The sequence below is a fragment of the Miscanthus floridulus genome, chromosome 7 (assembly GCF_019320115.1).
Source record: "Miscanthus floridulus cultivar M001 chromosome 7, ASM1932011v1, whole genome shotgun sequence".
Classification (NCBI taxonomy): Eukaryota; Viridiplantae; Streptophyta; class Magnoliopsida; order Poales; family Poaceae; genus Miscanthus; species Miscanthus floridulus.
Window position 1 is genome coordinate 81,390,878 of NC_089586.1, and position 20,910 is coordinate 81,411,787.

Here is a 20,910-nt window from a genome sequence, read left to right on the forward strand (position 1 = left end):
GCATAGGACTTTAATGATAGACAGAATGCTGTAATCCTTACAGAAAGTATTTAGCCATTTTTTTCTCAAACGTGCACTGTAGCACGTATTTCATTAAGAGAAAGTAGAGAACATCCAAACAAACAACGGCAACGTCGACGTAAGGTAACCAAAGGTTGCCCTGTCGAGTAGAAAAAACAGAAAACAGAGCGGTAAAAGAAAAAAACCAACGTCACAAGTGACCAATTACATGAACGAAGTGAGCGATGACAGGGTCGAATACCCAGCCCTCATCCACAAGTCAGCCTCCTGTCGGATCTCCAAACACAGCTCTCGAACGTCCTTGGCTTCATTCTTGAACGTCCGTGCGTTGCGTTCTTTCCAAAGCACCAAGCAGGTTAGCATGATTAATGAATCGAAGCCCTTCCTGTTGCTTCGGTGCACCCTACGCCTAGCCCAGGCCCACCGGCGAAAGGTGTCGACGTCCCTGTGGGCGGCGACGGCTGTGAGCCCAAGCCTGGACAGGAGGATTATCCAGACCTGGCGGCTGAGGCTACAACCCAGCAGAATATGATCCAGAGTTTCAGATGCTTGAAGACACATGATGCAGTCGTCAGTGTCCTGCAGGCCATGCCGCATCCGGCGATTTGCTGTCCAGCAACGACGATGCATAGCCAACCAGAAGAAGAACCTGACCTTTGGCGGTGCCCGTGTCCCCCAAATCAGCTTGGCACCCAAAGGCGAGGTCGATCCGATGAACATCGCACCATACGCCGACGTCGCGGAGTACTTGTGGTCAGCGGACCAACGCCAGATGACGGAGTCCGTAACCCCCGCGACCAGCTGTACCCCGCGCACCCGCTCCCAGAGGTCCAGGTACTGGAGGAATACCTGCACAGTTTGCGCCCCGGTGATGTCGGACACCCATGCGTGGCCAGCCAATCCCGACGCCACAGTCCGTGACCTCGTCTTCGCCCGTGGGACAGAGGCAAACACAGCAGGCGCAATTTGTTGTACACAGCATCCATGGATCCATGAGTCTTGCCAAAACAGCGTTGAGGTCCCGTCCCCGACTACCACCATTGTTGCTACACGAAAGAGGGCACGCGTGGTCCTATCGGTTGTTGTCGGCAGATAGATCCAAGTTCTGTTTGGGTCGACCTTCCGCAGCCACTCCCAGTGCAGTCTAAGTGCCAGACCAAACCTGCGCAGGTTGATGACGCCGAGGCCCCCAAGCTCCTTTGGCCTACAGACCACGTCCTAGGCCACACGACACTTGCCCGCGGCCACCGAGGCCGACCCAGACCATATGAACGATCGACGCACCTTATCAATGCGGTCGACCGCCCATGGTGACAGACATACGGCAATGGAGAGGTGCACTGGGATGGCGGAGAGCGTCGCCTGCGTCAACGCAACCCTGCCTGCAGTGTTCATGAGCTGTCCCTTCCATAGCGGAATACGCATCGCGACGGTATCAATGAGGAATTGTTCCTCAGTCCGGCGCAGGCAGCGAGTAGAGATGGGGATTCCCAAGTAATTGCACGGAAAGGCTCCGATTGTGCAGGACAGCAAGCTTGCCACTAGCTGCAACTCCTCCGGTGAACAGGCAATCGGGTTGGCGACGCTCTTGCCCAAGTTAGTGTACAAACCCGACGCATCGCCGAAGATCTGCAGGATGGTTTTGATGGCGACGATGTCATTCAATCATGGCTTAATGAACACGACGACGTCGTCCGCGTATAGCGACACCCTTGTGCGCACCGCGGCGCACCGGATAGGTGAGAGGAAGGACTGGGACTCAGCCCATCTGATGAGTCCACCAAGCACCTCCATAGCTAGGACGAACAACATCGGTGACAGTGGGTCACCTTGCCGCAAGCCTCTGGCATGGCAGATGCGGTTGCCCGGTTTGCCGTTGAGGAGGAGTCTGGTGCTTGCTAATGCAAGGATGATGGACATCCAGTTCCTCCATCGCTGACTGAACCCGAGCCGCTGAAGGACCTCCAAAAGAAAAGGCCAACAGACGGAATCGAAGGCTTTCGCAATATCAATCTTTAGAAGGATGCAGCTCTGCTTCTTCTGGTGCAGAGTCTTGCAGGTCAACTGAACGCCTCTGAAGGAATCATGTATGGACCGTCCCTGGATGAACGCGCTCTGACATGGGTGCACTAGATCATTCAGCACAAGAGCTAGCCGACGGGCAAGGCATTTGGCAATAAGCTTCCCAAAGCTGTGCATTAGGCTGATCGGGCGGTAGTCACCGATCTCCTGGGCTGCATTCTTCTTTTTAATTAGGACCATGAAGGCATCATTGATTAAATGGAAGCTGTGCCCGTCCAGCGACCAGAACGCGTTGAAAGCGTTGAGGACATCCTGCTTGATGATCGGCCAGGCAACTTTGTAGAACAGCCCGGTGAAGCCATCCGGCCCCGGAGCTTTGTCCGACGGCAACTCCTTGATGGTCGCCCAGATCTCAAACTCTGAGAAGCATACATCCAGCATGGATAAATCGTGTTGGTCAAGCCCCAGGCCGTCAAAGTTCACAGAGCCCGGTCGTTGGAATGGAGTGCCGAGCAGTCCGCTGTAGTGCTCAAACAGTGCGTCCGCCAACTGCTCACTGATGACAAGTTCGTGTCCCTGGACCGTGAGCGAGGCGATGTGATGCTTTCGACTGCGGTGGCAAGCCTGAAGGTGGAAGAACCTCGTGTTTGCGTCCCCATCGGCAAGGAACAACAACCTGGAGTGCTGCCTGGCAATTGTCCGTATGAGGGACGCAAGGCCAAGGCATTTGCATTTCATGTCCTTTCGTAGCGCACGCTCCTCAGTCGACAGTGATCTTCGATCCTGCGCGCATTCCAAACGCAGGATGACCTCGCGCGCAATGGCAAGTTGCAGGCGGACGCTCCCGATATTGCGCATACTCCAACTTTTGAGTGCACGAGCGACGTTCCGGAGTTTGAAGTCCATGATCCAGAACGCGTCCGCGTGAAGCAAGGTCGGCTGCCATGCTGAGGCGATGACGTCAAGGAACCCTGGCAGCTTCGTCTAGAAGGACTGGAAGCGGAAGCGTTTCCGCGCCCAGGGAACGACATCCATGCGCAACAGTAACGGCGCGTGGTCCGAGCAGTCCGAGGAGAGCGCACGCATGTGGTGGTTCGGGTACAATTGCAACCAATCCACCGAGGCGAAAGCGCGGTCAATGCGCTCGAGCGTTGGGTGCAGTCGCTCGTTAGTCCACGTGAACAGGCGCCCATTTAGGTGTAGCTCCTCGACCGCGACAGCACCAAGAAAACGGGCGAAGCGACGCATACACCGTCGATCCAGTCGGTCGTTGTTCTTATCCGCCGCGCGGTAGATCATGTTGAAGTCCCCGCAAATGAGCCAGGGACCCAGCAGCGACGAGCGGAGAGCCGCGAGCTCGTTTAGAAAAGCCTGCTGGGCATTAGCCTCCAGCGGCCCATAGACAACGGTGATCCACCAGGTGAACCTGGGATCACAGCGACTGGAGATTTTAGCAGTTACGGAATGTGCTTGCAGGGACACCTGCGACGCCAACCAGGCGTCCGTTCTCCAGCCGAGGAGCACTCCACCGGCGCTAATTATAGCAGGCAAGAAGGCATACTCAAACGATGTTCCTAGGCATTCAGAAGCAAGCTGGTTGGATACACTGGAGAGCTTAGTCTCCTGCAAGCAAACAAGCGAGACCCTTTCTTGGACTATGACGTCCCTAACTATGTTGCGCCGCGCGCGGCCATTGAGACCACAGACATTCCAGACTAACATGTTTTCATTCGACATTGCCAACATTTGGCGACAAGGTTGCAGAGGTTGGCTAGACCTCGGTTTGGGCAAGCTCAAACAATTTTATTCATTTCGCTGCTCAGGCAAGGCGACATGTACCACTTGCTACTTTGCCAGCAACCAAGTAGCAAGTGCTGCTACTTTCACCTGTACAGCATCACCACATGCCACCAAAAATGTATATCTGAACGTTGCTGCTGCAAAAGGTTGTCTGGCGCTCTAACACTAAAGCTAGACCCGACCACCCAGATAAGGTGAAACGAAAGGTTGGAACAGAAGCACTTGAAAGAAAGAAAAAACAAGGGGTGAAACTGTTCAATTAGCATACTGTTACAACTACAAGTATTACGACTGAATCAGGACGAGACTCGAACATCTGTTGGAGGGGAGAATTGACTGGTAGTACTGTGAAAAGTGTAGGATAACAAATTTTTGAACGGAAATTTCGAATCCAATCTATACAAGGTATGCACAATCCCTCGTGATTTGAAAGGATCCAAAGCAAGCATTTCAGCGCTTTGTACCACATTAAGCGAACCCACTACTCAACCACAACACGGTTAACATGCATGTTCAGTCTATGAATAGTGGCTTTCTTCCTCAATCAAGCTCTTATCTAGAACGCCTAGAGAACACAGGTTGACTAGAAGTTGTTTTGCCTCATCCAAAAGACACTCATAAGCAAGAGCCTCAAGGAGTATAATGTAGGTTGATTCATCAGGCATGCAGCCACTGGAGACCATATGAGCAAAGCAATCAATGGCGAGATCTGCTCTCCAATTTTGACAAAAACCAAGAAGAATATCATTATAGAATGTAGTGTCAGGTGACAAGCCCATATCTTGCACTCTGCAGAGCATTCTAATTGCCCTGTCAGTTCCATCTTCTCTACAGATACCATATGCTAAATATTTGTATGTAGTCGTATCTGGGCAAAGGCCGTTAGAGACCATCACACGCAACAAATCAAGAGCTTCCTCCATTTTCCCGGCCTTGGTAATATTAGAAATTACTGTATTATAAGTAATCAAATCTGGAGTACCATTTGTCATGCCACTCAGCAGCTCAAGGGCTACGTGAGTCTTTCCGGCCTTCAGAAGTGCATCAACTACTATGTTATAGGTAGATGAGTTTGGAATGCAACCATTCTCAGCCATTATCTTCAGAGTTTCAATTGCTTGCAGAAGTAATCCTTTCTGGCATAAAGAAGTGATTACTGTATTGAATGTCATTTCGTCAGGGGGGTAATTACTGTGCATCATATTAACCATGAGCTGCTCAGCATCCTCCCACCGGTCAACACTACACAAGCCCTTCAATAAAGTGTTAAAGGTAACTATATCAGGCTTGCACCCATAGGACTGCAGATTGCTTAACAATTCCATGGCATCATCAATACACCTTTCGTTGCACAAACCATCGATAATACAATTGTATGTGACAATATCAGGGCTGCAACCATTCTCTGACATTTGTTCAACCACTTTGATTGCACGATCAACCAACCCTTTCTGACATAGAGAAGCAATTATCGTGTTGAATGTCACTTCATCAGGGGGACAATCACTGCAGACCATCTCAGCCATGAGCTCCTCAGCATGCTCCCATTGTTCTATGCTGCACAGGCCCTTCAAAACAGTGGTATAGGCAATTGTATCAGGTTTGCACCCGTAGGATTTCAGTCTGCTTAACAATTCAACCGCATCATCAACACGCCCTACGTCGCACAAACCATCAAGAATACTGCTATATGTGACAATATCAGGGATGCATCCATGCTCTGACATGTGATCAACAACTTTAATTGCACGATCAACTAAGCCTTGCTGACACAGAGAAGTGACTATTGTGTTGAATGTCACTTCATCTGGGGCACATTTGTTGTTGGCCATCTCAGCGAAGAGCTCCTCAACCTCCTTCCACCGTTCAGAGCCACACAAACTCTTCAACACAGGTGTGTAGGTGACAGCATCAGGTTTGCATCCATGGGACGGCAAGTTGCTCAATACATTCAGAGCTTCATCAACATCGCCCTCGTTGCACATGGCATTGATGAGGACATTGTACGTGACGACGTCCGGCTCGCAGCCCTTGGCGCGCATCTCGTCAAGGAGAACCATGGCCTGCCTGTAGCCGCTCGCCTTGCAGGTGGCGTCCAGGAGGATGCTGTAGGTGACGACGCTAGGGGAGCACCCCCGGTGGAGCATGTCGTCGAACACCGCCAGGGCGTCAGGGACGCGCCCGCGGACGCAGAGCGCGCGGATGAGTGGGTTGAACGTGAACGTGTCCGGCGGGAACGGCATGCCGCTGATGAGGCGGCGCGCGTCCTCGATCCGGCCGGCGCGGCAGTACCCATTGACCATGGTGTTGTAGGTGACGACAGTGGCGAAGGAGCCGAGCGCCGCGAACACGCGCTCCGCGTCGGCGACGCGGCCGCCCGAGCACAGCCGCTTGATGAGGATGTTGCAGGGGACGACGGGCAGGCACTTCCCGCTGCCGCCGTAGGCCATGGAGTCGACGAGCGCGAGCGCGTCGTCGATCTCCTCGCGCTGGATGAGGCTGCGCAGGCGCCTCTTGGCTCCCTCGCCGCGCCGGGGCGGGCCCCTCGGCTGCCTCCGCCACTTGCTGTCGACATGTTGGTCGTGCTGTTCGGGGGTGGCTCGCTGTCGCCTGGACCTTGGATTCGGGGTGTGGAGAGAAGAAGAGGACGCAGCTCGGAGTGCGGGCTTCGGGAGCAGCGGCGCCGACGAGGTCGCCATCGCCATGAGATAGAGCCATAGAGGCATAGAGCTGCTGAACGTCTGAACCAGAAAGAAGCCGACAGAAGAAACTCGCGCTGTCCCAATCACAACGGGACAGGTCGCACGGGCAGCAGGGTTTGGGCCGTGTGAGCCCAGGTCGGGCGGGCCGGACTTCATATATCACCTGGGCTTGGGCTATTGTGCGCGTGGTTACCCATTTGCCCTAGAGTCTTTTACGCCAGTGCCATTAAAAAAGATGGCATAATCGTCAATGCACCTACAAAGTTGGGTCTATCATTGTCGTCCCTGGGTTTGAAAACTTCTTTCGCCCAAGCCATTCCATCCATTGTAGCTACTAACGGTGGGTAACGGAGGTGAAAAAAGACTTGAATGCCACTGGGGAGTAAGAGGATGACTGAAAACTTGTGTGTTTCTTCTATGCCACTCCCAGAACCTAGCCTCTTGGCGACATTCAGGTGGGTTTTGGCGTCAATCTTGTTGGCTTTGGTGCCAAAATGACCCTGGCTCCCCTAGGCAGTGTACTCCTCATTTCTTCACCACTAACTTCTCTCAACACTCACCATTTCTTCACCACTCACTTCTCTCAACACTCACCATGTCTGAAGCTTCAAGCAGTAGCTACGAGAGGTGGCTCACCAAGCGGGTGTTTTGCCCCAACTATAGGGTGCTTGCCAATCGATTCACCTCGATGACCGGCAAGAACACCAAGCGTGTCTTCCACAAGTGTCCATACTTCTCGGTATGTCTTTGTTCATTGGTCATGTTCTTGTTTGTTCCTACTTCTCAAGTGCTTGGTTCCTACAATCTGGTGATCATTTTGTGCTCAGGCTAGAGGTTGCCAGTTCTATCAGTGGGAGGATGAGATAGATGTCACTCCTGCACAAATTGCAGCTCCAATGGCTCTGCAGCCAGTTGCAGCAGGACCTACAGATCCAGCTCATTTGCCCATCATCCATGAAGCTACCCAGGCTGCTGCTAGAGGTGGAGTGGAAGACAGAGCTGATGGGGTTATGCAGCAGCTAAAATGGATTGAGAAGCTAGTCTTTATTGTCATCTTTCTTGCCTTGTAAGCAATAATGAAGAAGTAGGTGTGTGTTTGTGTGTTTGGTTGTGCTCATCTATATGCATGTATGAATGAACAATGATGTATCAATGAATGAATCACTGTTGGAATGTCATTGCAGACCACAAAACAGTGCTAATTTATGGTGAACATTTCATTTGACCAAACTGATGATACCAACATTGCACAGGCATAAGTTCAACATAGTATTTCAACACAGCCATATGTTCACAACACAGCCATCAGTTCACATCACAGGCATAAGTTCAACATAATGTTAACATGACAGGCATAAGTTCACAAAAGATAGGTGTTCTCCAACATGAGTTGTTTCAAAAGGACAAGAGTTGAGTCACCTAGCTGAGTCACTTGTTTTTTAATCAAGATGAAGCTTTTTCCTGCCTCTGGTATTTGCTACTGGGCTGGATGGGTCAGCTGCACCCTGTGGAGTGGAAGTAGCAACCTTCTTTGGAGTGAGCTTCTTCTGGAGACCAATCTTCCTCCTCCTTGGACTGGCAACCGGCTGCTTCTCTGCTCATTCAGTGATGCCATCACTGTGGCACTATCTGTGGCTTCAGTTGTGGCTTCAGCTGTGGCTTCAGCTGGGCCATGGTAAGGTGCCAGGTGCACAGCTTGGATAGGAACATGATCATTTGATCCAGTTCTAGATCTTGAAGAAGTAAACACACATTCAAAACATTGTCCACAGTTAGAAAATTGAAAACATGACAGGGAGAGGAATGACCATCATACCTGCTAGAAAATTGCTTCTGAGATGTTGATGCACTTGTAGATGTGGATGAGGCCTTTCTCTTCCTTTTCTTGGTAACAACATTGTCCACAGTCTCATTTGGAGGGAAAACAATCCCTGCAGTAGGTGTGGCCACCACAATACTTGTCTCTATGTTGGCTGTAGTATCTTTCTTCAGCTTCTTCTTTGGCTGACCCACCACAATACTTGTCCACAGTCTATGCTTATTGTCAGACCATCTGGGGTGCCTATTGCATCCTTCAACCTCTCCATGAACCAAACCCAATTCTCATTTGTTTCAGAGTCTATGATACCTACAGCAACTAGGTACATCCAGTTGTGACCATCAACTGCACATGCTATGCATAACTGTCCCCTGAACCTTCCATACAAGAATGTGCTATCTACTGCCAAGTAAGGTCTACAACCCCTAAGGAAACCATCAACACAAGCTTTCATTGCAAAAAAGAACCTATTGAACCTTAGCTTGTTGTTGATTATGTGGTTATCAATCACAACCAATGACCCAGGACTCTCACTCTTAATCTATGCCTTAAATCTATACAGGTCGTTAAAACTTTTGTCCCATGGACCATAAATCTTATCAATGGCAAGATTCTTACCATTGTACACTCTCATGTAGGGCATCTCTACCTTGAAATGTTCCTTGAGTTTCTTGATCAATTTAGTAGTACCCAAAGTTCCATCTTCTTTGAGCCAGTCCATAACTTTCTCACAAACCCAGTACTGGGTGCAGCCAATAGGGACTCCAGTCCTCTTGCTCTGACAGTCATGGCTGGCTGGGTTCACCTTTACCTGTGAATCAAATCATCAAAGTTAAGGCAGTAGACTATGTTAAATATGAACAAAGAACAATGCTAAATACTAATGAACATATATATCACCTGAATTGTTTTACCATCCCTCATGGTTGATGCATGGATTCTCTAGGGGCAACAATCATTCCTCTAGTGGCAGTACACTATGTACCTTCATGTATCACTCTTTTGAATGAAATACCGATTCTCTCTTATTGCAGCATGAGTAGCTAAAGCCATCTTAAATTGAAATATGTCTGCAAACATACTGCCTACAGCCATAGAGGGGTTGTTTCTGTCATAATCAGCTGGTGCCATCAGATCAGGCTCATGGTCTTTCACCATTTCATCTAAGTCATCAGGGTTAATTTCATAGTCATCATCAGAAATAGCTCTATCAGGACTATCATCAGAAACAACTCTATCATCACTGTCACTTTCATTGCATGCAGCTCTATTAGGACTTGGACACTCATTTTGTGTGCTGGTAGGTTGAGGCTGAGACTGAGGTTGTGGAGGTGGTGGGTGCTGTGGACCAAGGTCAATGTACAACCCTTCCTCATCAACACCCACATACTCATTCTCTGGGTTTGGGTTTGCAAGGACTGCATCATCTGCATTTTCACTGTTTGTTTGACTTGGTTCTGCAAAGCTAGGACAAGGCATGGAAGGAGTCATGGTGGGTTCAACAGATTGCTTAGTAGTGGTATCCCAAGAAGGAATGATAGGAGGGTCAGTGTTGGGTTTATGGTAGGCTAAAGTCATGTAACATCACTTGCTAGCTTTATTTTTGGCAAACATCTCAAGTAACTGCTGGTCATTGGTCAAGGGGATGTTCATCTTTGTGTCATGGCACCAGTAAAATAGACTGAAAACATCCCCATAACGCCCAAGATACTTATCCACAATGCCAGACACCACATTTGAGTAGTTTGCAACATCAGCATCCACAACTTCATTCAAGCTAAACCACGGCGCATGAGTATTTTCAGCAACAATCCAAAATTCTATGTTGTAGCTACTATTTGGATCCATCCTATAGATGAACAACAACGATCACAAAAGGCAGCAATCACACATAACACACTTAGACCTAACTGTCCACAATCACCATGAACAAGCAAGCAAGGGGGGAAAATAGAACTCACCCTTCTTGGAACCAGGAAGGTCGGTCGGCCGTCGCCATGTTCGCCTCCATGGGCCGCTGAAAGGACCTAGGATGTCGCCTAGAGGGGGGGTGAATAGGCGTTTCTAAAAATTAACACCTTTAAATACGGAAACAATTAGAAAGGGAAGTTTCCAAAATGGAAACTCCAAATTAAGAGTACTACCACCCCTCACAAGTTAGCCACAAAGTAAACAAGGTATAAAGAATATATCTAGAAGCTACAACCCTGCAACACCAAGTTAGAACAGAGAATAAATATTTTCAGTGCAGGCAGGAAATACCGGACGTGTCTGGTATGAATACCGGACGTGTCCGGTATACACGATTTCTGCAGATCGGCCCCGAACTTGCTCCTTTCGATTTCTATCTTCAAACCAAACTGCAGGCACCTAATGGAGATGACAATATACACAGAGAACCTGCAGAACAGCTAGAGCAACACAAATATCAAATGAAATGCGAATTTAGACACAATATTTGTTTTACCGAAGTTCGGACTCGTTCGAGTCCTACTCTCCATTGAGGGGGCTGCGGGTGACCCAGCGAAGGTCAGCCCTAGAGGGTACCACGAAGGTCACTCTAGCCGGAGTCTTTTCCAACTCCTTTTCCTCCTTCCACAAATTTGATTCCGAGGCAGCGGAATCGACCGTTACAAACTTTCTGAAGCAACCACAATCTCTCGGTTGCTCTCCGGCGACGCCTAGCCGTCTAGGACCGAAGAGTCCAAGAGTAACAAATGCGAATCACGAGATTGACAATATGCACAAGTGCTCAAGTGGTGGCTTGCTCTCTTTTTCAAATTCTTTCTCAACCCACAAATTGATTTTGCAATTTGGATCACACACTCACTAAGAGAGGGTTTAGGAGAGTTGACAAGGCTTAAAAACGTGTGTCTATCTCAGTAGAATCAGCAGCAGCCAAAGGTGGAGGCTTGGGGGTATTTATAGCCCCCAAGGAAAACTAGCCGTTTTATAGCCGTTGCAATACCAGACACGTCCGGTATGCATACCGGACACGTCCGGTATGACTCACACTGCGCCAACGGTAACTAAGTTACAGTGATGTTGTGAGGCGTCGGAACTCCCGAAGAATGCCGGGACTTCCGACCGTCGAAACTCCCGACTCAAGTCGGAACCCCCGACCCTCAGCAAATTTGAAAAACATGTAACTGAGTTAAAGTTTATGAGGTGTCGGAACTCCCGACCATCGGAACTCTCGACTCATGTCGGTAACTCCCGACCCTCACGGCTTTTGAAAACTAGCTGTTGGCTTCTAGTCATCCATACCAGACACGTCCGGTATGAATACCGGACACGTTCGGTATGACCAGGACAGTGAACCCTCCAAATCAGTTGAAGTGCGAGACGTCGGAACTCCCGACCCATGTCGGGACTCCCGACCGTCGGAACTCCTGACCTATGTCGGAACTCCTGACAAACCAACCCGAGAATAACAGTTTTACAGCTGCTGGACAAATACCGGACACGTCCGGTATGAATACCGGACAAGTCCGGTATTGCTAGACCAGCAAGAAATCAGTTAGCACTTTTGTCGCTCAAATACTCAAAACTCACATGGGTTGGCTTGAGCACTTATGAAACATTATCTATCAACATGATGCATCCCTCTTAATAGTACGGCATACCTATTAAACTCAAGATAAACGGAAATATGAATTTGTACCACTTGAGTTGTTCTTTTGAATTGATGCCGTCCCTTCCAATCTTCATCAAGTAAGGGTGCTAACAAGTTGATGTCGATCTTTTCACTTGAGCATAGCCATCTTGAGCATGTGACTTGATTCCATTCATCAAGTTTGAATAATCCCAAATGTATCAAGTCACTTCCATCAAATACTTCATTATAGATTTGATCCTTCACATCAATATGACCATCTTAGCTTGATTAGTACCTCAACTAAATGCAAGTACTTTCTTCTTCACCCTAGCTAGGTTCTTCGGCCGCCAAGCCGTCGCTTGCCCTTCACCCTTGCTTAGTACCTCGAAGCCTTTCCTTGCTATCTTCACCATCTCAAGCCATCAAGTCACATCTTGTGTTGAATCATCCATTCATATGTATTGTTATCTTTTTCATTTTAATTTAGCAAGCTTCAAATATGAGACCATTCCATATGCAATCCCTCATGTCTCATTAACTAATAATCATGAGCTTGCTTTCACATAGTACATGGAAATCCCACAAGAAATAAGCCTTCACATGAATTCTATTTGCATTGTTGTCTTGTGCTTGAACTAGATTGTTTATACAACAACACATTATTTTGGCTTTCATTAAGTACCTATGAGATAACCTATTACCTGTTCACACTAAGCAAATGGGTTAGTCCTTTAATCACGTTGTCATCCAATCATCCAAAACCCACTAAAGGGCTAGATGCACTTTCAATCTCCCCCTTTTTAGGTGATTGATGACAACTTGATTAAAGCTTACGAAATGATATAAATATTTAAACTTTTGGGTTCAATGATTTATGAGAGGCTCCCCCTTAATATGTGCTTATGATTAGAATCCACAAAATGACCTCAAATGTCAATTGCACATACTAAAACAAATAGGAGACTCCTCCTAAATCATTGCATCCGTGGGGTGCATGTGTGTGTGACAAAGAGAAACTGTGATGCATATGACAAGATATATCATACAAGAATAAATATAAAGGCATCACATCAAATATTTTCATTCTAGCATGCATAGTCCTTATGAAAATAAATATGACACATGTAATTCACACATAGCACTCATTACAAATTTTCTCAAGTCCAGAAACCACTGATATATATAGATAAAGATCATGTCTCAAGAGATACATAGATAAAGCATAAATCTCATCTCTCACAAGATATAATCAATGAAGCTCAAAAACAAGCCTGTAGTACATATCTTCAGGTATAAAGATAAGCAAATGAAACTATCCTAAAGCTTTAATCAGTCTCTCTCCCCCTTTGTCATCTATCACCACAAAGGTTCAACAATGACATACTAAGGACAAAGGGGCTACAAGCTATCACTAATCTCTGGCATCACTCATCATCATCATCATCTCTCCCAGCATCTTCGTCATCAGAGCGGGTAACACTAGCCGGACGAGAACCACTGGCACCAGATGGGTCATAGCCACCAGAGCCGTAGTAGCCGCCACCACCTGTCAAGTCACTCCACCAATTTGTAGCATAGTCGTCGGCAGTGCTGGGACATGGCTGAGAGTGAGTAGGCACACGAGCCTGAAGTGGTAGAGTGTCAGGGTGCTCAGGTGCCTGCTGCTGCTGCTGTCGCTGTATGAACTCAACATACTCTCTATCATATCTAACCTACTGCTGCTCCTTAGTCTCAGGCTCACTAGCTGCCTCATCTGATAGAGGAGACCTAGGAGGATCAAGCTCAAGATTAGAAGCAATTTGCTTCAAAGTCTGAGTGTCCTTCCTCCTAGCCTCCCTCTCCTTCTGCTGCCTAGTCTGGATGTCACGGCACATCCCAAATATGGAGCTGAAAAGCCTGCGGATAGGCGAAGGAGGACTGCCATGGCGTGAAGTAGAACGTGAAGGAGCACGTGGTGAAGGTGAAGCTCCTGCTGGTGCACCACTCCTAGGTGCATCTGCCTCTGGTGCTGCTGCTGCTCCTCCTGGTCCTGCTGGAGGTAACCCTATCTCAGGTAGATCTGCAATAATCTTCAGGGCCTTGTGAATCTTATCATACTCGAATGTGTGCCCTGTCACCTGCTCAATCATATGCATGATATAAGGAGCAAAACCATAGCCCTTGAGGGGCCTCTCTCCAACACTCCTGATCTCGGACCAAATAAAGTCAAACACGCTGAAAGGGCCTGAGCATCAGGTGCCATCCTATGGAGTAGGTTCCTGGAATAATCTGCAATGTTGCCCTTGTCTCCACCCTTGCAGTCAATAGTCTTCCTGAACATCCTGTCCAGGTATCTATAGGTAGGGTGAAGACCTAGAACCTTCCCCACAGCTCCTCTCTCACCACCAAGGAGGATACATATATGCAAGCTGCTCAGGGGGTAACACCTTGCTCGGTGTGGATCCTGTCCCTCTAGAGATCATCCTCTGAGAAGCCAAGCTGGGCGGCAAAAACATCATAGTCAACACTGTACCACTGGCCCTCAAGCATCCAGTGCATCTGCCGCTCATCCTCCTCAACAAACAGAGTAGCATAGAACTGAGCTACTACCTCTGTGTTCTAGTCATGCTGGAACTCCATGATCTCATAAACCCCAGTGCGCTGGCAAATAGCAATGGCATGATCAACTGAGGCCTTCTGCAACTCTCTGACGTACTGCCAGTCAATCCACTGAGACCTGGCAATCACAGGGTTCCTGGTGAGAATCACACTGGAGTAGAAGTCCAGGTGAAAGGCTGTCTGGAAGCGGTGATCGTACTGAACCTTAGGTAAGCCTCTCGGATCAACCCTTCGCTCATCTCTAGCTCTCCTGGTCATACCCTTTCCTCTGTAATCAACCCTGGAAACATAGGAGGGTACATTGGGCAGACGTGTCTCAAGGAGACCATAGTGCATCCCCTGACCAGGCTGGTGCTGAACTGGAGGAACTGGCTCCTCCTCCTCATCTGAGCTGTCACCAGTCTGATCCTCTGTGAGTGCTCTTCCTCTTTCTTATCTTCTCTGGACTCCACTCTGAACTCATCAGAATCTAGTGTCAGAAGAAGAGCTCCCTGACCCCTCTGCATACTGAGGTGCTGCACTAGAGGCAGCCTCTGGTAGGCCTCCTGCTGCTCGGCTGGAATCCAGGATGCATATCCTGTCTCGCCTTCTTGTACTTCTCAAGTGCTGGATCATGCCTGTGCTTGGACCTCGGCTCCTGTCGTCCACTCATGGCTGCTGTCCTGTATCCAAAGATTTTCCAAGAATTTTAGATACATGCCCATAGCTTATCTCTGAATTGTAATTAGACATAGATTCTTTTATCCAAGGTTTTACAATCACCTCGACACTACCATTGTCACAAGGTTTGCAAAACATAGATACAGAAGAAACTGTAGCCTAATAAACAATTCTAGGATAGCATTGAATCAAAGGAAGCAGAGAGCCTGCTCTGCTGGGTCATACCGGACACGTCCGGTAGCATACCGGACACGTCCGGTATGGGCGACCAGCAACCCTAACCGGGGTTCCCTGATTCAAACCAACATGGATTACTACCAAACTTTGGGCATTGCTTCTTCATCACCAATGCAGCATAATCACCGAAGGAATTTTTAAATCATGCATTGACCATGTAGATCGGACGAGGTCCGTGATTAGGGTACCTTGAGAGGAGAGAAGAGAGAGCGATGTGAAATCTAAATCCACGGGCCTTCAATCCTTGATCCAAGCCTTCTCCAATGTAATCTCCCTCTCGCTCTTTTCCTTGGTGAAATCCTTGGTCGCCCTAGGTGAGAAGAAGGGCGTCGGCTGGTTGGTTTGGAGGAGGCAAGTCTGTTTGGGCCGAAGGGGTACGCTCTGTTTTTATAGTCCCGCTCATACCGGACATGTCCGGTAGCATACCGGACACGTCCGGTATACGTGGGCTGGCCCAAATAATTCCAAAATGTGTTCTCACTCTTCCAATCCCTTTCTCTGTTGTTGCTCAGTCCAAAAAGGTGTATGATCTTGATCCAAATCGAGTACTATCACTTTTCATATCCAATGCCATCAATTTATTTTCTCTTTTCCAAATATATGGCATAATCAATAATTTGCTTGCTTGAGAGAGATAAAGTGAGACAAAGTAGATTGTGGACTTAAGAAAAACCATGTCATGTGTGATTAGCCGATCAAACACTCAAGGAGAGCCATAATCACCACATGACAGGGCTAGGTCGCAAAGACCAAGATTCAAATAGTTTTTCAAATTCACACCACCTACACATGCTAGTTATGGGTTTTGAAAAACATTTCTCCTATGTCACACAGATGCACATTCTAACATGTAAAGGGCCTTAGATGCACTTACAATACATGTATGTGAAAAACATACCTTTGCCTTGAGTCCACAAGAATACCACTAAGAAGATACATGGCATGATAATCTTTATGTTGACCTTGATTGCCAAGTAATCATGCTTGATACAAATTCAATTTTACATCTAGAGGACTACAAGGAGTGCTAGATAAATTTGTTAGTCCACAATGGTGCAAAATAGAAATTTAGCTCCCCCTAAATAAGTGCTTCAAGTATTTTGAATGACTTTCAACAAGCACTTTTATTCTGATAAGAAATTGAGAGCCAATTTTCATTTTGACCATAAACCAAATAAGATTGCCATATTTAAAAGTGAGTTTAAGAGATGCTCACAATCCACTTAGATTTGATAAAACACAAGCTTCTGAGTATGTTAGGGATATATGAAAAATGTATGGATCGAATACTCAGTTGCAACACAATTAGTGTTCTGGTCCATGCAATACCGGACACGTCCGGTAGTATACCGGACACGTCCGGTAGTATACCGGACACGTCTGGAATACACAGAACAGAAACACTGACTTTCTGTCCCTGGCCATACCGGACACGTCCGATAGTAATACCGGACATGTCCGATAGGTTCAGGACAGAACCAATTAATTTACTGCATGTAATTTTAGCTCTAGTATTTATTGTAAACTTGCATCTCAACAAATGAATTGCTTTACTAGAGAGCCGTTAAAAGCATCATATGGCAAAGTAGAATTTCTTTTAATTGAATCTTATTAGCCACTTTCATTATTTCACAAATGTACCTATTTGTGAACTATAGAACACGAAACAAACAAAGTGGCTATCCTACAAGGTTTAGGTACTTGTTACCAATGGTGAGAATGAAATCTATGATATATTCATTGAATTATCTTCGGGTCAACCATATAAGATATTATGATGAGAATTGGTTGATAGATTGAGTGAATATTGTCAATTTGCTTGCTCAACCACCCCGAAGCTTTCATCTCACCACCAAGTACCTACATTATCAACCTAAGCACATTTGGTACCCAACTCTTGTTGGGTCCTTTTGGGTTAGTCAACAAGTGCTTAGGCACCCAAATGGCTTTAGCATTAGTTAGTGGTGAACTCATCACCTTACTAGTGCTAACTCCATTTGTGGTCTTCCTAAGCATATCATTATAAACAAATGTGTTTGGCTTAGGAGTTTTACCGTTTGGGCATTCATAGCTTAGATGCCCCTTTCTTCTACAAGCATAGCATATGCGGCCTTTGTGTGCTCTATGCTTGCTTTGCTTGTATGGACATCTATCAACCTTGTGGCCCATCTCATTGCACCCATAGCATCCTCTAGTTGCAACTTGGGCTTCCTTTCTTGCTTCTTTGTACATTGGGCATTTCTTGGTAAGATGCCCCTAATTTCTTGCTCATGAGACAAGCACTTTGTCCATGACTCTTCACTTGCTTGGCCTCCTTGGTAGAAGCCTTTTGATTGGCGGCTTCAACCTTATCGGCCCAACTCTTGTGTGGACACATAGCCCACTCATGTCCATATAATCCACAACCATAGCACATCATTTTTCCATGTTTCTTAGCTCTTGGTTGTGTTGGCCTTGCTTGAGATGTGATTCTTTTGTTGGGCTTTGGAGGAAGCAAGGTTTGAACCCTTCTCAAGCTTCTTCACCATGTTATCACGGTTATCTTGAGAAGGTTGTGCTTTCTCCTTACCCTTCAACCGAATCACATCTTTCTTTAATCTTTGCACTTCTTCTTTGAGCTCTATGTTTTCTATAAGATTTAGCTCAATCGAAGATTGGCTTGCTTGAGGAGCACACTCATTAGTACAAGAAATATTTATTTGAGATGGTGTACTAGTGAGCGGATGTGTGAGAGGTTGAGAGAATTTTACCGATGTAATCACAACCTCATGAGCCACCTCAAGCATGATGCTTGATTCTACTACTTCCTCATGAGAGCACTTTAGATGAACATAATTTGCTTGTAGCTCATTATACTTGCTTGATAGTTCATCTAGCCTTGCCTTGAGCTCGAAGTTTTCCTTCTCTAGTTGTGAAACACTAGAAGAGGAGTTAGTAACTAAAGCATGCTCAATTGACAATTTTTCATACCTCTCATTTATTGCCTTTAGCTCTTGCAATTTGGAGATGAGAAACTTTTCTTGATTTTGAAGCGATTGTTCTTGCTTCTCAATCTCTTCTTCAAGCTCATCATTCTTTTCAACTATCTTCATGATGATGAACTTGTCTTTATGGTTGAGATGATCAAGGTTGTAGTTGTCTTCAACTTCAATATCACTCTTATCTTGATCATCCACTTGAGCCTTCTCCTTTCCTTGATCTTTCTTGTTACTCTTCTTCTTGCTTTTCTTGGCCATGAGACACAAGTGATGAGTATCATGAGATACTGAGATTGACTCATCACTTGGTTGCCACCGGGCTTGAGCATCATTGCAAACAGCTGCTTGCTGGTCTGCTGCCTCGGCCATACCGGACACGTCCGGTATGTGTAGGCAGACAGCTGGTCATGCGCTGCTTGCACTTCTTGCTCCGGCTCGGCGCTCTTGAGGTCTTGTGAGGCTTCTTTGTCGCATGAAGACACAATGGACATACTTTCCATTGACTCGACCTCAAGTGCATCATCGCATTTGGATTCTCCATATAACTCAACGAGTTTGGTCCAAATAAGATGAGCACTCTCCGGAGGTGGTTGTCCATTGAATATTGCCTCATCTTGAACCTCTGCACTCAATGTACTCAAAATGATATTAATAGCTTGAGCATTGAGTTGCACGCATATCTCTTCCTCTTTTGATAAATTCTTATAGTTGCTCCAATCAACTATAGGAAGAGGTATGCTTGCAAACACAATATGCTCAACAATAGGACTAATATGTCTAAAAGCATTGAGTACATGAATTGACTAAGGTAGAAAGTTTGAACCATCATTTTGGAGAAGCACCGGCTCCAACTCGATAGGCGTCGACATCCTTTTCTCACGGCGGTGAAGCTTTAGGTGAGAACCTCGCTCTGATACCAATTGAAAGGACCTAGGATGCCGCCTAGAGGGGGGGTGAATAGGCGTTTCTGAAAATTAACACATTTAAATGCGAAAACAATTAGAAAGGGAAGTTTCCAAAATGGAAACTCCAAATTAAGAGTACTACCACCCCTCACAAGTTAGCCACAAAGTAAACAAGGTATAAAGAATATATCTAGAAGCTACAACCCTGCAACACCAAGTTAGAACAGAGAATAAATATTTTCAGTGCAGGCAGGAAATACCGGACGTGTCCGGTATGAATACCGGACGTGTCCGGTATACACGATTTCTGCAGATCGGCCCCGAACTTGCTCCTTTCAATTTCTATCTTCAAACCAAACTGCAGGCACCTAATGGAGATGACAATATACACAGAGAACCTGCAGAACAGCTAGAGCAACACAAATATCAAATGAAATGCGAATTTAGACACGATATTTGTTTTACCGAAGTTCGGACTCGTTCGAGTCCTACTCTCCGTTGAGGGGGCTGCGGGCGACCCAGCGAAGGTCAGCCCTAGAGGATACCATGAAGGTCACTCTAGCCGGAGTCTTTTCCAACTCCTTTTCCTCCTTCCACAAATTTGATTCCGAGGCGGCGGAATCAACCGTTACAAACTTTCCGAAGCAACCACAATCTCTCAGTTGCTCTCCGGTGACGCCTAGCCGTCTAGGACCGAAGAGTCCAAGAGTAACAAATGCGAATCACGAGATTAACAATATGCACAAGTGCTCAAGTGGTGGCTTGCTCTCTTTTTCAAATTCTTTCTCAACCCACAAATTGATTTTGTAATTTGGATCACACACTCACTAAGAGAGGGTTTAGGAGAGTTGGCAAGGCTCAAAAACGTGTGTCTATCTCAGTACCCAAAGGTGGAGGCTTGGGGGTATTTATAGCCCCCAAGGAAAACTAGCCGTTACAATACCGGACACGTCCGGTATGCATACCGGACACGTCCGGTATGACTCACACTGCGCCAACGGTAACTAAGTTACAGTGATGTTGTGAGGCGTCGGAACTCCCGAAGAATGCCGAGACTTCCGACCGTCGGAACTCCCGACTCAAGTCGGAACCCCCGACCCTCAGCAAATTTGAAAAACATGTAACTGAGTTAAAGTTAGTGAGGTGTCGGAACTCCCGACACATGTCGGAACTCCCGACCGTCGGAACTCCCGACTCATGTCGGTACTCCCGACCCTCACGGCTTTTGAAAACTAGCCGTTGGCTTCTGGTCATCCATACCGGACGTCCGGTATGAATACCGGACACGTCCGGTATGACCAGGACAGTGAACCCTCCAAATCAGTTGAAGTGCGAGACGTCGGAACTCCCGACCCATGCCGGGACTCTCGACCATTGGAACTCCCGACCTACGTCGGAACTCCCGACGAACCAACCCGAGAATAACAGTTTTACAGCTGCTGGACAAATACCGGACACGTCCGGTATGAATACCGGACAAGTCCGGTATTGCCAGACCAGCAAGAAATCAGTTAGCACTTTTGTCGCTCAAATACTCAAAACTCACATGGGTTGGCTTGAGCACTTATGA

General features: G+C 47.1%; 2 protein-coding genes across 2 annotated transcripts; both read right to left on the bottom strand.

Annotated features, from left to right (window-relative positions):
* Positions 1 to 3,027: 3,027 nt before the first annotated feature.
* LOC136465729 (uncharacterized) lies at positions 3,028 to 3,780 on the bottom strand. Its single transcript, XM_066464349.1, has one exon. It carries the CDS (start codon positions 3,778 to 3,780, stop codon positions 3,028 to 3,030), a length of 753 nt encoding a protein of 250 aa, XP_066320446.1.
* Positions 3,781 to 4,081: 301 nt separating this feature from the next.
* On the bottom strand, positions 4,082 to 6,587 carry LOC136463575 (pentatricopeptide repeat-containing protein At1g09900-like). The gene has a single exon (XM_066462565.1). The coding sequence runs from the start codon at positions 6,567 to 6,569 to the stop codon at positions 4,362 to 4,364; it is 2,208 nt and encodes a 735-aa protein (XP_066318662.1). The 5' UTR covers positions 6,570 to 6,587; the 3' UTR covers positions 4,082 to 4,361.
* Between the last annotated feature and the right edge of the window lie 14,323 nt (positions 6,588 to 20,910).

What these genes read in the sequence shown, in the direction of transcription:
- LOC136465729 (XM_066464349.1), bottom strand. Translation starts at nt 3,780, where the DNA reads ATGTCGAATGAAAACATGTTAGTCTGGAATGTCTGTGGTCTCAATGGC.
- LOC136463575 (XM_066462565.1), bottom strand. Translation starts at nt 6,569, where the DNA reads ATGCCTCTATGGCTCTATCTCATGGCGATGGCGACCTCGTCGGCGCCG.